Raw genomic sequence first — 17,079 nt, forward strand, 5'->3', positions numbered from 1 at the left:
TTGTTTTTCTTTATTCTTTTCCCTTTTTTTCATTTTTTTTTTTAAAGTCTGTGTTTTGTTTGAGAACTGAATTGGCGTCTTATAAAAAGAAATTGGAGGAAATTTAAGAAAGCTCAAAGCCAATAGTCATGAGTTTAGAACATGTTGAACCAACCTTTGAACTTATGATTGTTAATTCGTATGCTTGAACCAAGTAACCAAGTAACGATTAACACAAATCTTCTAAAGAAAGAGAGATAAGAAGAATTTTTTTTTTTTTTCCCATAAATCACTACATAATAAGTGTTTATGACAGAAAGGTAGATAATTTTACATAATTTCACAGCAAACAAGTTACACACTAAACATATATGTTACGGCCTAAGTCATGACTTGGATATTTCACGCCTTTACCACTCCCGGAATTCAAACTCCTGTTACATAACGTCCACAAAATGATAACATGACACAAAATTAAATTAAAAGGTAAAAAACATCACTACCAATACCATAAACTTCACGGATCATACAACGGAACAGTTTTAATGAGCCCACAGGAAAGCTCCCATGGCGAACTTTCTCTTCTGGTTGACATCTCCGTTGACGGGCAGCCCGTACTGGGCGAGCAAGCAGTCCAGCTTCCACTCCGGCATTGTGTCGTAATCGGCTCTGGTGTACCTCGGGTAGTGCAGCGGCATCTGAAAGCTGCCGCCGCATCGCTCCCTCTTGTGCTGCCCGTTGGCTCTGCCGCCTACATTTTCAGATGGCCTTGCAAAGGACTCCATACCACCTCCCCCCTTCTTCTTATTTTTTTTTTTATTTTTATTTTTTCTCTCTCTCTCTATGCTTTCTTCTATTCTCTACTACTATATTTTATACTCTTGTATATGTCTAGCCACACACAATACATAGAACATTGTCTGGCCTTTATATAGACGACATGATGTTTGTGTGTGGGTGTGTGTTTTACATGGAGAGATGAATGTACTGAACCAGCATTGTCGAGGTGGATATGCAATCAATCTGAGAAAGCAATGTTTTGTGATAAGATTTTATATATATCTTCTTCTTTTTTAATAAAAAATAAAATGCGGAGAAACCATTTTTTTTTGTTTTTTTGATAAGTAAAATGCGGAGAAACCATTATTGTCTTAAATAAATATTTGTCAAAATAAAAGGATTTTTTATTCATGTGAGTCATTTCCATGAATCATTCCATGATGAGTGTTATATTCGTATGGTTGTCCTGAGCTTTGCTTCTTGGAAAGTCCAATACATACCCAACTAGAGAATTATATAAGCTTTTAAACAATTACTTCAACTGATTTTCAATTTTTTGGGAAAGGAATAAGATTATTTTATTTTATTTTATAAATGGAAACAAATTTTAAGTTTTATGATTTTGTAGCTTCCTATCTAGAATAATTCATTACCAAGTAATACAGCAAAAGTTGCATAATTTTTCAAGATATTTGTGATGAAAAAATCATTTTGATAAGTACTACTAATGATATAAACATATGGTTCAAAATCATTTGGTTCAGTCCTGTTAGCCAATTGATTGAATGAAAGACGTGTTGTGCAATAAATTTAACTTTTCAGGAACCCTAATCTTAGGGGATCCATAGATTAATACCCTACCTGCCCTCAAACCCACACAAACCTAACACAATCTGTATAGAGATAACAAATAATAAATAAATAAATAAGAATTGAAAGAGGTAATTTCACCAATGACCAAAACCTAACCAAACGGCTTATAATTTCTTAGGACCACTTGTTTTGCCTCTCTACAAAGCTATGCATTTGCATTGCTCGTTTTTTTAAAAACTTTAATCTATAGCTATTTGGGATTTTATTTTTATTTTTTTAAAAAAAGAAGTATATATATCTCACCTCTTAACAACAATTTACCTCGTGAGTCGTATTGTTTTAGGTAGTTTAACAAAATCAAACGGCAGTAAATTCTTTGAGGGGGACAAGGATTGCTAACCTTCCCAGACCTAATCAACATCATGTATAAAGAATGCTAGTAATAATTCAGAACCAACTTGGGTATATAATAAATGCAATAATTAAATACAATTTCCTCCTATTGTTGTTGTCCACATGATTACATATATCTAGTAACTATTTCAACCAATTGGAGCATTTAATAGGAGCTACACAATTTCTTTATAAACATAACTGACATCAAAATAATTGGTGATGGAAGACCCAAAGAGATTATAAACCACATATAGTGGCTTCACTTGGCATCATCGTTGTCAGTAGGCGGAGGCAAAACCAACAAGGGAATGGATGCCCCAAGACCCACAAGAAATTTAGAGACAATGTTTGCAATCATACAGGACTCTCATTATGACAGGTCTACAGGCTAACAGTAAAGGCACAAAGACTATCTTATGGATAGAATAAATTTTGTACAATATTGGAACTTCTATTATTCGTTCTTTTTCCATTTCTATCAACACTTTTTATTCAAATAGGAAATAAAATATTCAAAGATGATAGTGTTATTGAACAGTTTGAAATGTAATAATGATCTCCATAGCTTATCATAAATTCCTAGTAAAAGAACTTATGTTAAAATCATACAAATGACAGAATAAGGTTTCACACTTTCTAGTTTCATGTTTGCTAAAGATCCTATGTTTTACATAACTAAGCTAATTATCACAACCATGCTTTTCTCCGGGCTTGGTTCACGACTATACAACATACAATTAGAAACTTATTCATGCCTGGTCTATAATATTTTTCTCCATCAACATAATTTTTAGAATAAGCTCCCTGCCATCAAATAAATAAGAATTCCAGACGTGATTCAAGAATCAAAAGGTGACTTATCTGTTACAGCTATAACCACCACATCCCTGTAGTTTGGGGAACATGCCTTTAAATAACCAACCTAAAACTTTTTGCAAACAGTTGCTTTTAGGAACCATATACGGAGACTGGCCAGGGACTTTATTTGGAATGGACAACTTCTCTCCCAAAGTGCAACCAAAACAAGCAATTATCGAAACTTGATATAAATAAGTATATGAAGACTCATCAATTCCTCAAATGATATAATACACTTCCATACTAGAAACTTCAATAGGCAGAGGCAGGTCGCTTCTTTGTTACTATTGATAATAAAATACTAGACTCTACAACACTGAAAATTAGTTCGTCTTTGACACTACTGCAATGGGCTCTCTAAACAAGATGAAGCCTACATAAAACAAGTAAAGTTTACCAAATGGATGCACTTATTAAATAATTAAAATGTACAGGCCCGAATGGTTAAAATGGATCACATGATGACTGCAGTCTACTTATAATCAAAGAAGGTTTTAAAAGTTCAGTAGCTGTATTCTATATTATGTCATTTAAGAAGCTGGATTGAGGTCTTTCTGCTACATTTAACCTACCTTGACATGCTTTCTATACGAAGTGAGCTCAGAAGCCAGATAAAAGTGTTACCCAACATTATAAGTAATCTATGATACTTCATTATGCTTTTTGTTGCAAGTTTTGGTACCACCATCGTCACCAAACCATAACTAACACTGCCACCACCCTAACACTATTATCACCACATCATTACTAAGTACTAACCCACAGCTTCCATTGCAAATTCACACTTACCAGCACTATGATTCCACAGACATCAATGCTGTTGCTACCTTGTAAACCATGAACCTTTTCATACTACGATCCCCTCTCTTCACAGTTACAATCATGACTGCACTGTGCACACCTTGGGCACATCCACCACTATTATAAACAACTAATACCACAATAATAACTTGAATTAATTTTTGGCAAGCAAGGTCAAGCTAAAAATTTGCCACTATAATCAATAAGTTCTTTAATAGTCTTCTTCTTAATATATATTTCTATGCTTACTCTTGATAGGATCCCTTTCTTCCCTGATTTTGTTCGTTAATGGTTAAACATCATGGAAAAATTAGATCAAACAAATTTCACATATTAAAAGAATAACCTATCATTAATTTTTTTCCTTTTGAATGATAACATACCAAAGAATTGTATACTTTGATGAAAGATGATTTATCAGGAATCTGTTTTCCGATCGACAGAAACTTCAATGTCATTCTCAGGGGATGCTTTTACAGTCAAAGGCAAACCTAGCAGCATGTCTGGTGGGGCAAAATACATGTGTAGTGACATCATGCAGACGATGATACCCAAAAAGAGCTGCACATACACAGAGAAAAGAAAGACATATAGAAGATCAATAATTGGTAATCACCAAACAGAACAGGAAGTCGAATGCCGAATCTGGTTGCAGAGAATTAGGTACATAAATTGAGTGTCTTAAAGAGCTAGTTATTCAAAGATATTGATTAAGGACATAAATCATATAATATTGACCTATCATGGCATTAGAGTCATTAGACATAATTTGGAAAAAGAAAATGTTCCATCCTGTCTTAAAGGCATGTGATCATCCTACACATGCAGCTACAATGACAACCACCATGACAAATGGAAGGACAATAATGCGATAATACTAGAAAAAAAATAATGTGAAATAATATCTCAAACCCTACATAATAAATAAATAAAACAAATATATACATATTTAAAATAGGATTGTCCTATTTTCCATCCAGTTTGCCTAGTGTCCAGATACTCCTCTGAGAGAGTGATAAGAAAACCACAGTTTGATCAAAGGGGGAGGAAAAACAAAAAGGCAAAGAACAAACTTTTGGAAGCTTACCTGCATTGTTGGCCTGAAATTGAAGAGGAACACAGATAAAATCATTGTCATTAGCATGGCCATTGACGTTGAATATACCTACAGAAGCAGCCAAAGAGACCTAAATTATACAAATCAAATAAAAAAGCAAAGAGGAACATCATAATAAATAAGCATTATCAGATTAACATGCCAGGACGTCAGGATTATTGTCCGCTGACTGCTAAGTAGACACTGGACGATTTAGCTCATTCAAACCTGATGAACTTGAACTTCAAATATTGATTAACTAAACTACAAGGCAATAACCAGGACACTTCAACAATGATCAGATGAGAACTACAACCGATTGCCTCCGATAGCAATCTTATACATGACTGCAGGGGTAACAGTAATCATAAAATCCAACTGGTTGCAATGTTCTATAGAATCTAATAAAGCCATATGTGTACTACTGTGATTGTGAAACTACAACAGTATGGAGCAATACTGGGTTCGGTGCTTTAGAGATACAGTGCTCGGTTGAGAGTGTTGTCAGGTGTGATGCTATGCTGTTAATCATTAAATTTGATCTCAACTAGGTAGCTGACCAGCTGATCAACAAATATAATACACCGAACCTTTCCCTTGCAATTTTTGTTTTCCTTTTCCATTTTTGTTCATTGTGGAATGATTGGGAAACTAGAGACGATATGGAGTAATTCTGGATTCAGTGCTTTAGAGATACAGTGCTCGGTTGATAGTGTTGTCAGGTGTGATGTGATACTGTTAATCATTAAATTTGATCTCGACTACGTAGCTGACCAGCTGATCAACAAATATAATACACGGAACGTTTCCTTGCAATTTTTGTTTTCCATTTCCATTTTTGTTCATTGTAGAGTGTGGACAAGTATTTCATCTTATATTGTATCAAAAGATCATCCATAAAGATTCAGTTATCAGATTCCATTGTTTTTATGTAACTTTGTTACTCTGATATATACCTAAACAACTTCACATACTTGTTATTCTGTGAAGCTAATGACTTGCATCCTTATGATCAAGGCATAAGTAGCAATGTTTATCTAAGAAAATTGTATCTCTAAATCTGATTCATATTCATAGAATCATATTCATAATATTCATGTTCATATTGATATCTCTAAATCTGGTTTCAACTAAATATTAAACTTATTTGCCGGTCCACCTTGTGGCCTGTTGGCATAATGGCCTGAACCCTAAACCAAAAGGACAAGGTTCGAGACTGGTAGAACGTATGCCAAATATTGTAATTATTTGGTTCCCTTCCTTTCTAACCACCATTATTACTCTCATCCAATAATTTACTCTTCAAACTATTTTATCAAAGAAATTTAATAAAACTCAATTGATCTAAACTACACTAAGCGTAACCTTAACCTATTGGTGTTGCCCACCGGAACCTGCTTTGCCGCTTCAGCTGGATTTAAGCCCAAAGAAAGGAAGAAGATATTAAGTTCATAGCTAGCAACAAACTTTTAGTCAAAATTTCATGAACAGAATTGTAAAATCATTCCTTTTTTTCTCAAAATTTCATTTTAAATAAAATAACATGATATTATAGTGAGAAAAAAAATTGGCGTATGTTCAACCTGCTCCCCCCATTATGGCAAAATTCAATGGAGCACTGTTACTAAACTTACAATAAAGGCCAGCACTCATTTAGTACAAAATTGTTCCTAAATATGCACTCATTTAGTAAACAAAGGAGAAAACTAAAAGCCATATTAATGATCTTCTATAAATTCTGAATATTGGAGAAAACAAAACCACATGATAACTTTATATTGGTTCAGTTTAAACTGCCTATTATTATTATTTTTTTTTGGGTAAAGTGCAAAAAACCCCCTTCAATTATGCGTCATGTAGCAGAAAACCCCCCTAATCTACTAATTTGACATATAACCCCCCTGAACTAACGAATTTGGTGCAATTTACCCCGTCCGGTGATAAGCCGGTTGAATTTGGCCGTGAAGACGCACATGATGGGTCACGTGACAACCCAAATTTTTTTAAATGACCATACAACCCTTTATGAATCTAAAAGACCATAATGCCCCTTTTATTACCATTAAATCCAACCAAGCATTGCCTTATTTTCCTAAATAGCAGTGCTATTCTACCCGACTTGCTTTTCCCCAACCAAAACCGACAACACGTGTCAGCTGCAACTCTTTTCCACTTTTATTCAGTTTCTCTCACTCCCCTGCCATCTCTCTCTTCTCTCTTTCCTACGGCCGGCATCACCACCATGGAATCACCATCAAGCAAAGCAATCGGTGACGGAGATTCGTCGGGAGCGAAGAGATTGACGGAGTCGAGACGCCGGCCACGGATTCGTAGCAAGTTCGGTCTCTGGTAGGAATCCGATTACGGATCCGACGATATCACAGATCCGACGATATCACAGACCCGTCCCGGTGATCCCAATCACCTTTCAACGCCATCCTCACCGAGCTCATAGGTTGCAGTCAGTCACAGCCATCCCGTACTCAACGCTGATCCTTGCTCGCAGTGTTTTCTTCCTTCCTTGCCCATCGCCGGAATCGCGCACCACGCGTTAGTACGCACCAAACCCTCTCTATATCAGATTGTATCGACAACCTGCAACTTCCGATCATTTCGCCGGCGTTCTGTTTTCTGCCATCATCAGTCCTTGTCGCCGACCACCAGTCAACCCTGTCGTCGTCACGACCATCTCGTAGCCGTCCTTTATTGTCAGCGTTCTCCGAGCACAAAGAAGTCGTTCTACGTTCTCCGACCATCTCGTAGGACAGCAGCGAATCAGCGATTAAAGAAGCCGCGATTCCGGTGATGGGATGTTATAAAGAAGCTCGCCCGTGATTGGGTTTGATGGCGGTCGGCGGGACTGAACGGCTACGAGCTTGGCTTCTGATGGTGGCGGCCGGCGGTGGAGAGGACGGTGGAGTGAACTCACTGCTCGTACATCGCCGGAACAGTCTTTGATTTTCAGCGTTGTGAAGTTATGGTCGCCGGCGTTGATTCTCTCTCTCTCTCTCTCTCTATATATATATATATATATATGATATATTTATCTCTATATATAAATAAAGAAAGAGGAAAGCAAGTTTCAGTGTGAAAGAAAGTTAAGGATTTTACAGAGACGGGATCGGTGAGGATGCAGATTGAGAACGTGGTGATCGGTGAGGATGGAGTAAAGAAGGAATTTTTTTTTTTTTTTTTTTTTTTTTTCAGAGACGGGACACACTGAAACGGCGCAGTTTTTTATAAGGGGTAAAATTGTCTTTTACTATTTCCGTTTTCACCAATTGGCCGGAGATGTCACATTGGGGGTTAATTGCACCAAATTCAATAGTTCAAGGGGGCAAATTGTAGTTCAGGGGGGTTAATTGCACATGACCAATAGTTGAAGGGGGTTTTTTGCACTTTACCCTTTTCTTTTTGACAATTGTCTTAGTGTCTAATACTCATGTTGAAGGATTATATACTTAAGTTACACCCTCTCTAATAACTTGAGCTTTTGGAGTAGATGGTAGTTAACATGAGTCTCGAGTTCAAACCTCACCACCACCTTAATTTAAAAAAATTTGAAAAACACGTGTTGGACGAAAAGAAGGCAACACATGAGGGGGCATGTTGAAGGATTTATATATTTAATTTACACCCTCTCTAATTGCTTAAGCTTTTGCAGTAGATGGTAGTTAACAACTCAATATGCTCATTACGATTTTGAATTTCATAAATTTTGAAGATCAAATTTGCCGTTTACCATAAAAAGAAAACAAAAAATTTTGGCCCAATGCCAAGGTGTTTCCAAATTTGCAAATTTTGATATATAATTGCATTCAAACCTTCCATTTTAATAAAAATCATCTTCTTCTTTTTCTTAGGTTTAGTGGATGAAGGAAGGTAGCAAAGCATATTGAAATTATATTCAAATCTCAACCACAATAAAAAGTGATGCAGGAGTGATGCTTATGTCACTTAACTAAAAGATCTAGCATGTATGTAACAACAAAATAGTATCATGACTGCAACAATGGAAGAACAAATAAGAATCTACAAAGTTTCTTCCATAATTAGTGTCACCATCTGAGTCTGTTACTACTCACGCAAGTGGTTTAGCAAACAGACATTATCAAGTCAACAAAGTCCAAGAAAACAAAATTAACAACTGAGAGTACAAGGAGATACCTTTACAATATTGTCTGCATACTTCATTAACCATGAAACCAGAAGCCCAGTGGACCCCAGATTAAACACCACCAGCCAGGTTGTGATACTGTATCCATTAAAAATTCGTTGCCACCATGGTCCATTCTCAAATCCACCTTTAAAATCATCCGCGAGGAGTCGTGCCATGTTAAATATTGCACCAAACCTAGATATAAGAATGTATTTTTCTGAATAAGCTAACCAACACCCTTTACAGGCTTTCAGCAATGGAACACAATATGGCCGTATTAAATCAAATTCAAAAACTGAAGTATCATAACATTGGAAAGCATACTGATTCTGTAGCACGCCCTGGTGTCATGACACAAATTAACTTTTATTTCAATAAGCATGTCCATTAAACCATATTTTTAATGTTAAATATGAAGCCATCATAAAACTTCAGGACAAGAAATTGCTGTGAAACCTTAATTTCCCCCTAGGTAGAGCTTGGAGTTTGCAGACCCAAAGCTGAACCTTACAAAATATTCCTTGATGTATAAGTGAGAAGTAGCAGATGCTATTCATCTTTATGTAATCAAATATATCATATAATATCATTCCAGAAATTAGATGTGATATTGATTTCTTAAGCATCTATTAAACTAGTAATGGGACCTAAAAATTTGGCAAATTACAAAAGAAGAATAATTGTTCCCTAGCTCTCAAAATTTTAATGATTTGAGATGCCCATAATAATACATAAATTATTTGGTTTAGATCATAGTTATATATTTTTAATTGATATGATTTTTCCAACAGCCAACCCTCAAAATACCTTCATGGAAAACTAGTACAATAACTGCTTCTAAGAATTCACTGCATATAAGGATTACAAGAGAATGAGATTCATAACTTCATGCAAGCATATACAGGAGTGTCGTGTCATTGTGATCGAGAATAAGTTGTGGAGATCTGTGCTTGACCAAAGAAAGGAAACCTACGTGTATAATTGAACGTTCTGCCAGTATAAGCTGTCATTATTCTTCTTCATCAAAAATTCTGTATAAACACCCGCTAGCGCTGAAAGACAAGCAGACAATATTCCCAACATGTACCCCTGAATAGGTGATGAGAAAAGGGACTCACATGAAGCCTCTCCACAGCCTTTGACCTATATCTCGGAAAAGAGAAGAGACATGAGAATTAGAGTGGAAATTTCTGCATATGGGAGATATTTTCACTGGATCATACGTTTAAAGAAGCTTGCAGTCATGACAATTAAATGCAAGAAATTTGTTGTGGCATAGGAGAGAGTATTATTAATGGTTTTCTAGATGGTCGCTTCAAACTACAATACAAGTGCAGATTGGAAAGCATTCTTTTGTGACAATATGTTGATGCAACTCTGTGAAGCTAGATCTCATCCTAATCATGCATACTTGAACTCCGTGCCAAACTAATACTTAGGTGTGCATTATTCTATTCTACAGGTAACACAGAGTTGACCTAGATTCCCTGACTGCTGCCAGATAATGCCTCTCAACGTGCAAAACAAACATGAGTGAGATTATAGCTACAGTCACTTGACCAGTTTTAAAACTATGATACGCTGAAAGCTTTGCTGGGCATAACCTCATTTCTTGACAAGCACTCAAATTGATATTCTAGTAGAACATCCTTCTGGCCCACCAACCATGGAGATATATTTGCTCTGTTGTTAAAACGTTCCAATTTTAAGTATTCTAGCTGTTCTCGACACCTTAAGAACACGGATTTTCTCTAGTAGCTTAAGTCACAAAGAGGAGTTATTTGATGCACGACAAGTTATAAATACACAACAAAATATGAAAAATGTAAGTTATAGATCCCATTAGCACCTGGCTTGTGGTTGTTCCAACAGCCAATAGAAGAATTGCCATCCACTGCAAATTAGAGAGTTTCCTCCTCAAGAAGAGCCTAATAAAACATAAAATAGAAAAAAAAATGCTAATTTGTAAAAAGTAATCAATATCCAAATGCCTAAAATAACAACATTAGGTTTGATGTGATTCAAAATTTGTAAAGACCAAGAGCAACACCTGAATAGAATTCCAGTCGTCACAATCTTCAAATTGCCCATTATCTGATATGTGGATGTGTCCACATATGTCAAGGTAGCAAATTGAACATTATTGTGGACAAGGTATATGATAGATGGAATAGGGTATAAACGAACAGTCTTCCATTCCGTAGTCATCCTTGGAGGCGGTGATCTCTTGATTTCTCTCCAAAGAAGAACACTAGATACAAGAAGCTGCAAATTAACAGATATGATGTTTCTTAGAAAAGAACGACAATTAAAATAAAAGTCTCAACAAGGTAATGAAACCATTCAGGAAAAAAAAAAAAAAAAAAAGGTTATGAAACCATCATCATATAATTCACACATGAATATCCAACTTTACTAAGATGAAAAACAATCTTTCTCTAAGCTTAAACACTTCTGTACAAAGCTAGTTATTTCAATCAAATTTTGAAAATTGATCACAACAATCAGTTCGCTGCTATATATACACCAGATTCAACAAACAGTTAAGTACCTCAAAAACATGAAGATATGAACCTAATAATCATATTTGTAACAAACTGTGAAGTACCTTAAACACTTCGGCAAGAAAAGGAACGGTCGCATAGTCATATTTATATCCCCCATTACTCTGTGACAGTGTTGTCAAAATTCCCTGCAGTACAATGAAAGATGGGAACCTAAATATCAAACAACTAGACATGGGCCCACCTCTCTTGAGCCGAAAATGACACCAAAATAACTGAGTTTTTTTTATCATCCATTCATAATTAGTAGACAATAACAAAAGACAATTACACTTTTGAAATTTCTTGATCAATATGATGAGTAGAGTGTAACTTTACATCCATGTTCTTTTTACATTCATGAGGGGGGTTTTGGAGATCCCTGAAAACGACAATGATGGTAAGGATGATGCTACGAAATCTATATTGCCATGGCTATGCAGATTAGTATTGATTTTGAGACAAATGCCACATAAATTCGTCAAAAGGTTGAGCATTATTTGATTAACAAAGTGGAAGTACTTTTCGTGCTTTCTCAAAGCAAAAAAAAATTGCTTCGAGTTCTGCTCAAAACAGCAAAATATTACTTTCAAAATGCTAACTAGTTTGTCTTGAACAGAGATTTTAAATCCAAAAAAAAATAACATAAAAATTATTAGTGGGTTATAACGAAATATAGTTCACTAGTAAAGTAACTCCACATCTACGAAGTGAATCGGTTAAAGTAGACTAAAGACTGATCAACTTCAGCGATTATATATATGTATGGAGAGAGATATGAATAGTCATACAGATCCGATAAACCTAAAACAATTAAGAACAGAACAAGATTAACGGTACTAAAGAATTAGGGTTTTCATTTGGGTTACAGAAAGACCTGAGAGCTGGTGAGGACGGTGAGGAGCGAAGCGACGACGTACCACTGCATCTCCTACGCTGTCTCTGTCACAGGGACAGCGTGCATCTGGGGGATCTTTATATTTCTAGTTTTGCAAGAACATCTCTGTTTGATACGGTATGTTTGTAGATAGACCTAAATTTTGTGCCATTTGTAAGAAAACTCCCATTTCCTAATGTAATTTATTTATTTATTTATTTTTGGGAAGGGGTTAGTAAATTTTTAATTTTCATTAATGCAGCATTACATATTTTTAACGAAGAAAAAAAATAATAACATCATCCTTCGTCTTTTAATGTTTATATGAAGAAAAACATAAAAAATAACCAAGTGGAAGATTAGACAAAAAGTTTAGATCTCAATTCTAAATTTCTAAGCCCGGTACAAGAATTCCAAATCAACTTTTTATCTATGTTTGTGGGTCATAATCGTGTGGTATCGATTATATTATATTAAACAGTTCAATCCGAACACGACCTGTTTAATGATCGTGTCAAAAATTTTCAAGACTAACCCAATCTATTTATTATACAAGTTACACGTCACATGTAACCCGTTTAATGACATATTTACAAAAACAAAATATTATATTATTTAAATTATTAATAATCATCTATCAAACAATAAATACTATAAAAATATAACTTTCAATCCAATCAAATTACTAAATAGTCACTAATCTACAAAAGAGTAAATAAGTTTACATAACTTTTTTTTAACTCAAATAAAAATTTATTTATGCCGTGCATAGTTAGAGGGGTATAAACCAGTTACACAGTTGAATCCCTCAACCCAAATATGACACGATTAACTAAACAGGTTAATCGTGTTAACTCATTTACTACCCAAACTCGCTTAACTCGTGTTCGAGTCATGTCAAATTTTGTTACCTCTATTTTTACCCAATATTTATTTATTTATTAGCAAAGTAGGATTTTCAGTATTGAAAAAAAAAAAAAAAAACAAGATGTTAATACCAATGTAGTTGCAGATGTCTCTATAGTCCAGTAGATTAGTACCTTCGGTGGACTTTAGAGTGTCAGGTTTCGACTCTCTATATTTACTAATCTAACTTCTAACCCTTATTGCCTTGTAAAAAAAAATATGAACGTAGTTGGAAAAAAATATTTAGTGGCATTGATTATGAGGGTACCATAATACCATTCAATACTTTCAAGAGAAAAATATTTAATTTTTTTTACAATTATAAATGTATTGAATAAAAAAATTATACATTAATATTTAAATGTTATTATATTAGTATTTCTATTCAAAAATAAATAAATCATTATTATTTATAGTTATCCTTCTATAGTAAATATCTGACTCCAACACAAATTAATCTCTTGGAATATTACTTTCAACTATTTTCTTCATATACTTTTTTATAATAATAAAATGTTCCAAATTGTAACACCGATTAATTTACACCCTTATTGTGCCATGGAAAATGACTTATATATTACAACGTATATATTATTTGTCTTGATGCATTAGTTTGGGATCCACGTGGGTCCTTTTTTAATGCTTGTATTGAAATTTGGAAGTCATTTGGTTTTCTATGTAATTTTATTTTTTTATTATTTATTTTATTTTGATTTGTTGGTTATGAAAAATTAACTTTCTCAATGCACTCCGATCAGACTCTTATCTATCACTTTAAAAAAGAAGTACGAATATCTTTACATTTATTATTTCCGCGTGGAAATAGTTGTTGCAAAATAATTTTTAACAACCGTGTTAATCGGGCAGAAGTCTTAAGCAAAATAGGAGTGGATCCCATTGATTTGAATAACGATTTATAGGCCAATTCTTCAATCGAAGAGTTTGGTGTAGCATCGCCTGTTTAATATTTATAATTGAGATTTGCCGTGCCACCATTAATTACACTTTTTAAGTTCAAATTACATGTGCTAGTCCAACAGTTAAATTGCTCTTCGCTGACTCAGAGAGCCGGTTACAAAATAAGGGCAAATAAGACATTTCATTTTTTTCATATTTAAATGCCTAAAGGTAACTAACGTTCAAATAGAAAGATTAGTGTAATAAATGACCACCTGTTGCTGTGTCTAGTCGATTGAATGGCAGCATAGTTGACCTAATAAAAACTAAAGTGATCAGATGCTTTCTTCTACAACTATTTTATTCAGTTCTGGATCTGAAAGCTATCAAAGCAAAAGGCAATTATCCAATATTTCTGCTCAAGATGGCTCACCAAAGAAGAATAATATAGTACCAGAGAGAGACGAAACTTTTAACATTATAGATTTTCATGCTCAAATTCACATCATCACCTTCAATTGCTACAAACAATGGAGCCTATGGAACATACTAATTCAATGGGGTATACAGAAGAATCAACTTGCTTTTTGCCTTGTGGGCTAGCCTAGAGCCCGAGCTTCCCGCAGAGGTTAGATATACAAAGCCTTATTTTTACATACAAATTGACTATTTTCGGACTCAAACCGTGACCTCCGGATCACAATGGAGCAACCTTATTATTGTGACACGCCCGCCTCAACTTTTGACATGATGAACTCCGGAATATAATAATAATAATAATCATAATAAACTAAAACAGCTAGGGAGATGTGGTACACTTGGGATGGAGCCAGCTAACAATAAACTATAAGTAACTAACTACAGTTAAAATCCAGGGACAAGAGGTAAGTCATCTTGGAATGGCATTGCCGAAACCCAGTCTCCATTTTCATCAAGAACCATTCCTTTATTCTTTTCAACCCACCATAACCCTGGAACATTATATTCATCCTTGAGAAAATTACAGCGCTTGTTCACAAGGGCCAAACTCCTCTTCACCTTCAGCTCAAACTCTCCATCGCCACCATTCCAACCTGCAACCACATGCAGAAGCCCCTGCAGGTTATGCCAATCAAATGGATACAGTGAAGTCTTCAAGTATGGCGACTTCCTACTGTCCACCAGCAGCTCAATTCCAGCATATGCGTACCCCAACACGGTGCTAGGATAATGTGGTATAAAGTCTATTACATTTCTCACATGTAAGATTCGTAGCAGCGCCTTGAGCTTGTCACAGAACACTTTGTTGCCCAACATTGGCAAACCAAACACAAAAGCCGCCACTTGGACATGATCCGGAACACCATTTTCCACCACATCAAAAGCGCTTAGTGCTGCAAGCACCGCGCCTAAGCTGTGTCCTGTGAATATCAAGCTTAAGTTTTCGTCCTTGTACTGCTCCATCAATTCTTTGATCTTTGTCAGAACTTGAGTTTTCGCACTGGTCTTACTGAAAGGAGAGTCTGGATTGCTGGAAGTGTAAATCATGAGCCAACCTTCCATGACCTCCTCACCATCAGTACCATTGCCAGATCCCAACAATGGAGTGGCAGGCACGAGATTAGCTTGCAAAACATCAGCCCATTCAAGATTTCGGATGGTTCCACGCCACGCAACATAAACTTCACGCCTGCCATTAGCCTTACTGACTTGGTCTGTGGTAACAGCAATGTATCCCATCCAGTTGGACTGGCGGTCCCAAGCTTCTGAGGAGTTAGAGTTGATGAGGAACGCGTCAGAGACATCAATGCTTGAAGTGGCATAGAGGAAGGCGACGACTTGGTAGTCTGATGCAGAAGGTAGGCATACATTTTGGAACAACGACTTCATGCCATAGCGGCTGCTGCCACAGAATTTTGAGTTTGCATCACTGATGAAGGCATCATAGGTGGCTTGGCAGAAGTCACCGCAGCGGAGGATGAATTTCCTGAGGCTGAGGTCAACGGGGTCAAGCAGACCTTCCCATTCATTGCTTCCTAGTAGTTCTGTCCATGTTGGTTGTGTTTTCGCAGTTGCCATGAATCAATTGGGTTGGGATGTGTAGGTATCTCAAAGAAGAGTTGAGAGGTATATGGGGGGGAAGAGCATGCCAGTGAAGGTGCTATGATAGGGTTTAAATAGAGGAAATGGCTAAGGGTAAAAACAATCCTATACTTTTTTCAGAAAAAGGAAAATGTAAAAGTTGGTTTAAATGTTTTTCAGATTTCATGTTTTTGAAAAATTTCTTAAGTGCGGAAAAGGTTAAGGATTTTTCTATTTAAACTCTAATATGTATAACAACTAGAACAACAGCAACAGCAACAACAACAACAACAACAAGGGTAGCCCTCTGCGTACAGGAAAACACTCTTCCCAACCCAAACCCATTTTTAACATATTTCAACCATAGACATCGAGGAGCAGGAAATACCAAATCGGATTAGTAATTAATTTAACCATATTTTATGTGCATGCATGCCTTTCATATATGGAAGATCAACCTAAAATTAAAAAGAGATATAAAACGCTGTGTAATAAATTTCAAAGTGATTAATAGATTTTTTTTTCCCTTTATTTATTTATTTATTTATTTTGGGCGGAAGCGGACAAGAAGGATTTGATGCAGCTAAGATTTTTCTAAAGCGGATAGAGTTTGCTTGGTAGAGAATAGGTATATCCGCGTAGTTGAGTGATTATGTGAACTAGAAGCAGAAATGTGATAAATGATTTTTTTGCAAAATCATGCCATGCCACCAGACAAAAAGTGAGTCATTGTCTTCATAAATGACTCTAAAATGTTACAGTCACATGGAAGATTTTCGTGGAAGAAAAAGAAAAGATTGAAAAAAGTTAAAGTCACCACGAAAATATTATCTCATGGGATGGGTGCTATGACAAAACCCTTCAGTGATCAACTTCATCCAACAGCATGTATATGTATATCAACAAATGTTGA

General features: G+C 35.6%; 2 protein-coding genes across 2 annotated transcripts; both read right to left on the reverse strand.

Moving 5' to 3' along the window:
• Window positions 1–3,937: 3,937 nt before the first annotated feature.
• Window positions 3,938–12,456, reverse strand: LOC132276744 (CMP-sialic acid transporter 1-like). Its single transcript, XM_059778329.1, has 8 exons — window positions 12,303–12,456; window positions 11,491–11,574; window positions 10,933–11,147; window positions 10,732–10,810; window positions 9,856–10,025; window positions 8,891–9,077; window positions 4,715–4,792; window positions 3,938–4,188 (listed from the first exon to the last, which is right to left on the reverse strand). The coding sequence occupies exons 1-8, from the start codon at window positions 12,351–12,353 to the stop codon at window positions 4,045–4,047; spliced, it is 1,008 nt and encodes a 335-aa protein (XP_059634312.1). The 5' UTR covers window positions 12,354–12,456; the 3' UTR covers window positions 3,938–4,044.
• A 2,097-nt stretch (window positions 12,457–14,553) lies between these two features.
• LOC132276743 (phospholipase A1-IIdelta-like) lies at window positions 14,554–16,917 on the reverse strand. Its single transcript, XM_059778328.1, has one exon. The coding sequence runs from the start codon at window positions 16,161–16,163 to the stop codon at window positions 14,970–14,972; it is 1,194 nt and encodes a 397-aa protein (XP_059634311.1). The 5' UTR covers window positions 16,164–16,917; the 3' UTR covers window positions 14,554–14,969.
• Window positions 16,918–17,079: the final 162 nt, after the last annotated feature.

Source organism: Cornus florida, unplaced genomic scaffold (assembly GCF_030987335.1).
Source record: "Cornus florida cultivar Cherokee Brave unplaced genomic scaffold, ASM3098733v1 CherokeeBrave_3.0.0_Hap2_Chr10, whole genome shotgun sequence".
Taxonomy (NCBI): Eukaryota; Viridiplantae; Streptophyta; class Magnoliopsida; order Cornales; family Cornaceae; genus Cornus; species Cornus florida.

Excerpts from the sequence above, each read along its gene's own strand:
- LOC132276743 (XM_059778328.1), bottom strand. The coding sequence starts at position 16,163 with ATGGCAACTGCGAAAACACAACCAACATGGACAGAACTACTAGGAAGC.
- LOC132276744 (XM_059778329.1), bottom strand. The coding sequence starts at position 12,353 with ATGCAGTGGTACGTCGTCGCTTCGCTCCTCACCGTCCTCACCAGCTCT. Across the intron at positions 11,575-12,302 it reads CCGTCCTCACCAGCTCTCAG|GGAATTTTGACAACACTGTC; the intron begins GTCTTTCTGTAA and ends ATTGTACTGCAG. Across the intron at positions 4,793-8,890 it reads ATGCAGACAATATTGTAAAG|GTATATTCAACGTCAATGGC; the intron begins GTATCTCCTTGT and ends CTGCTTCTGTAG.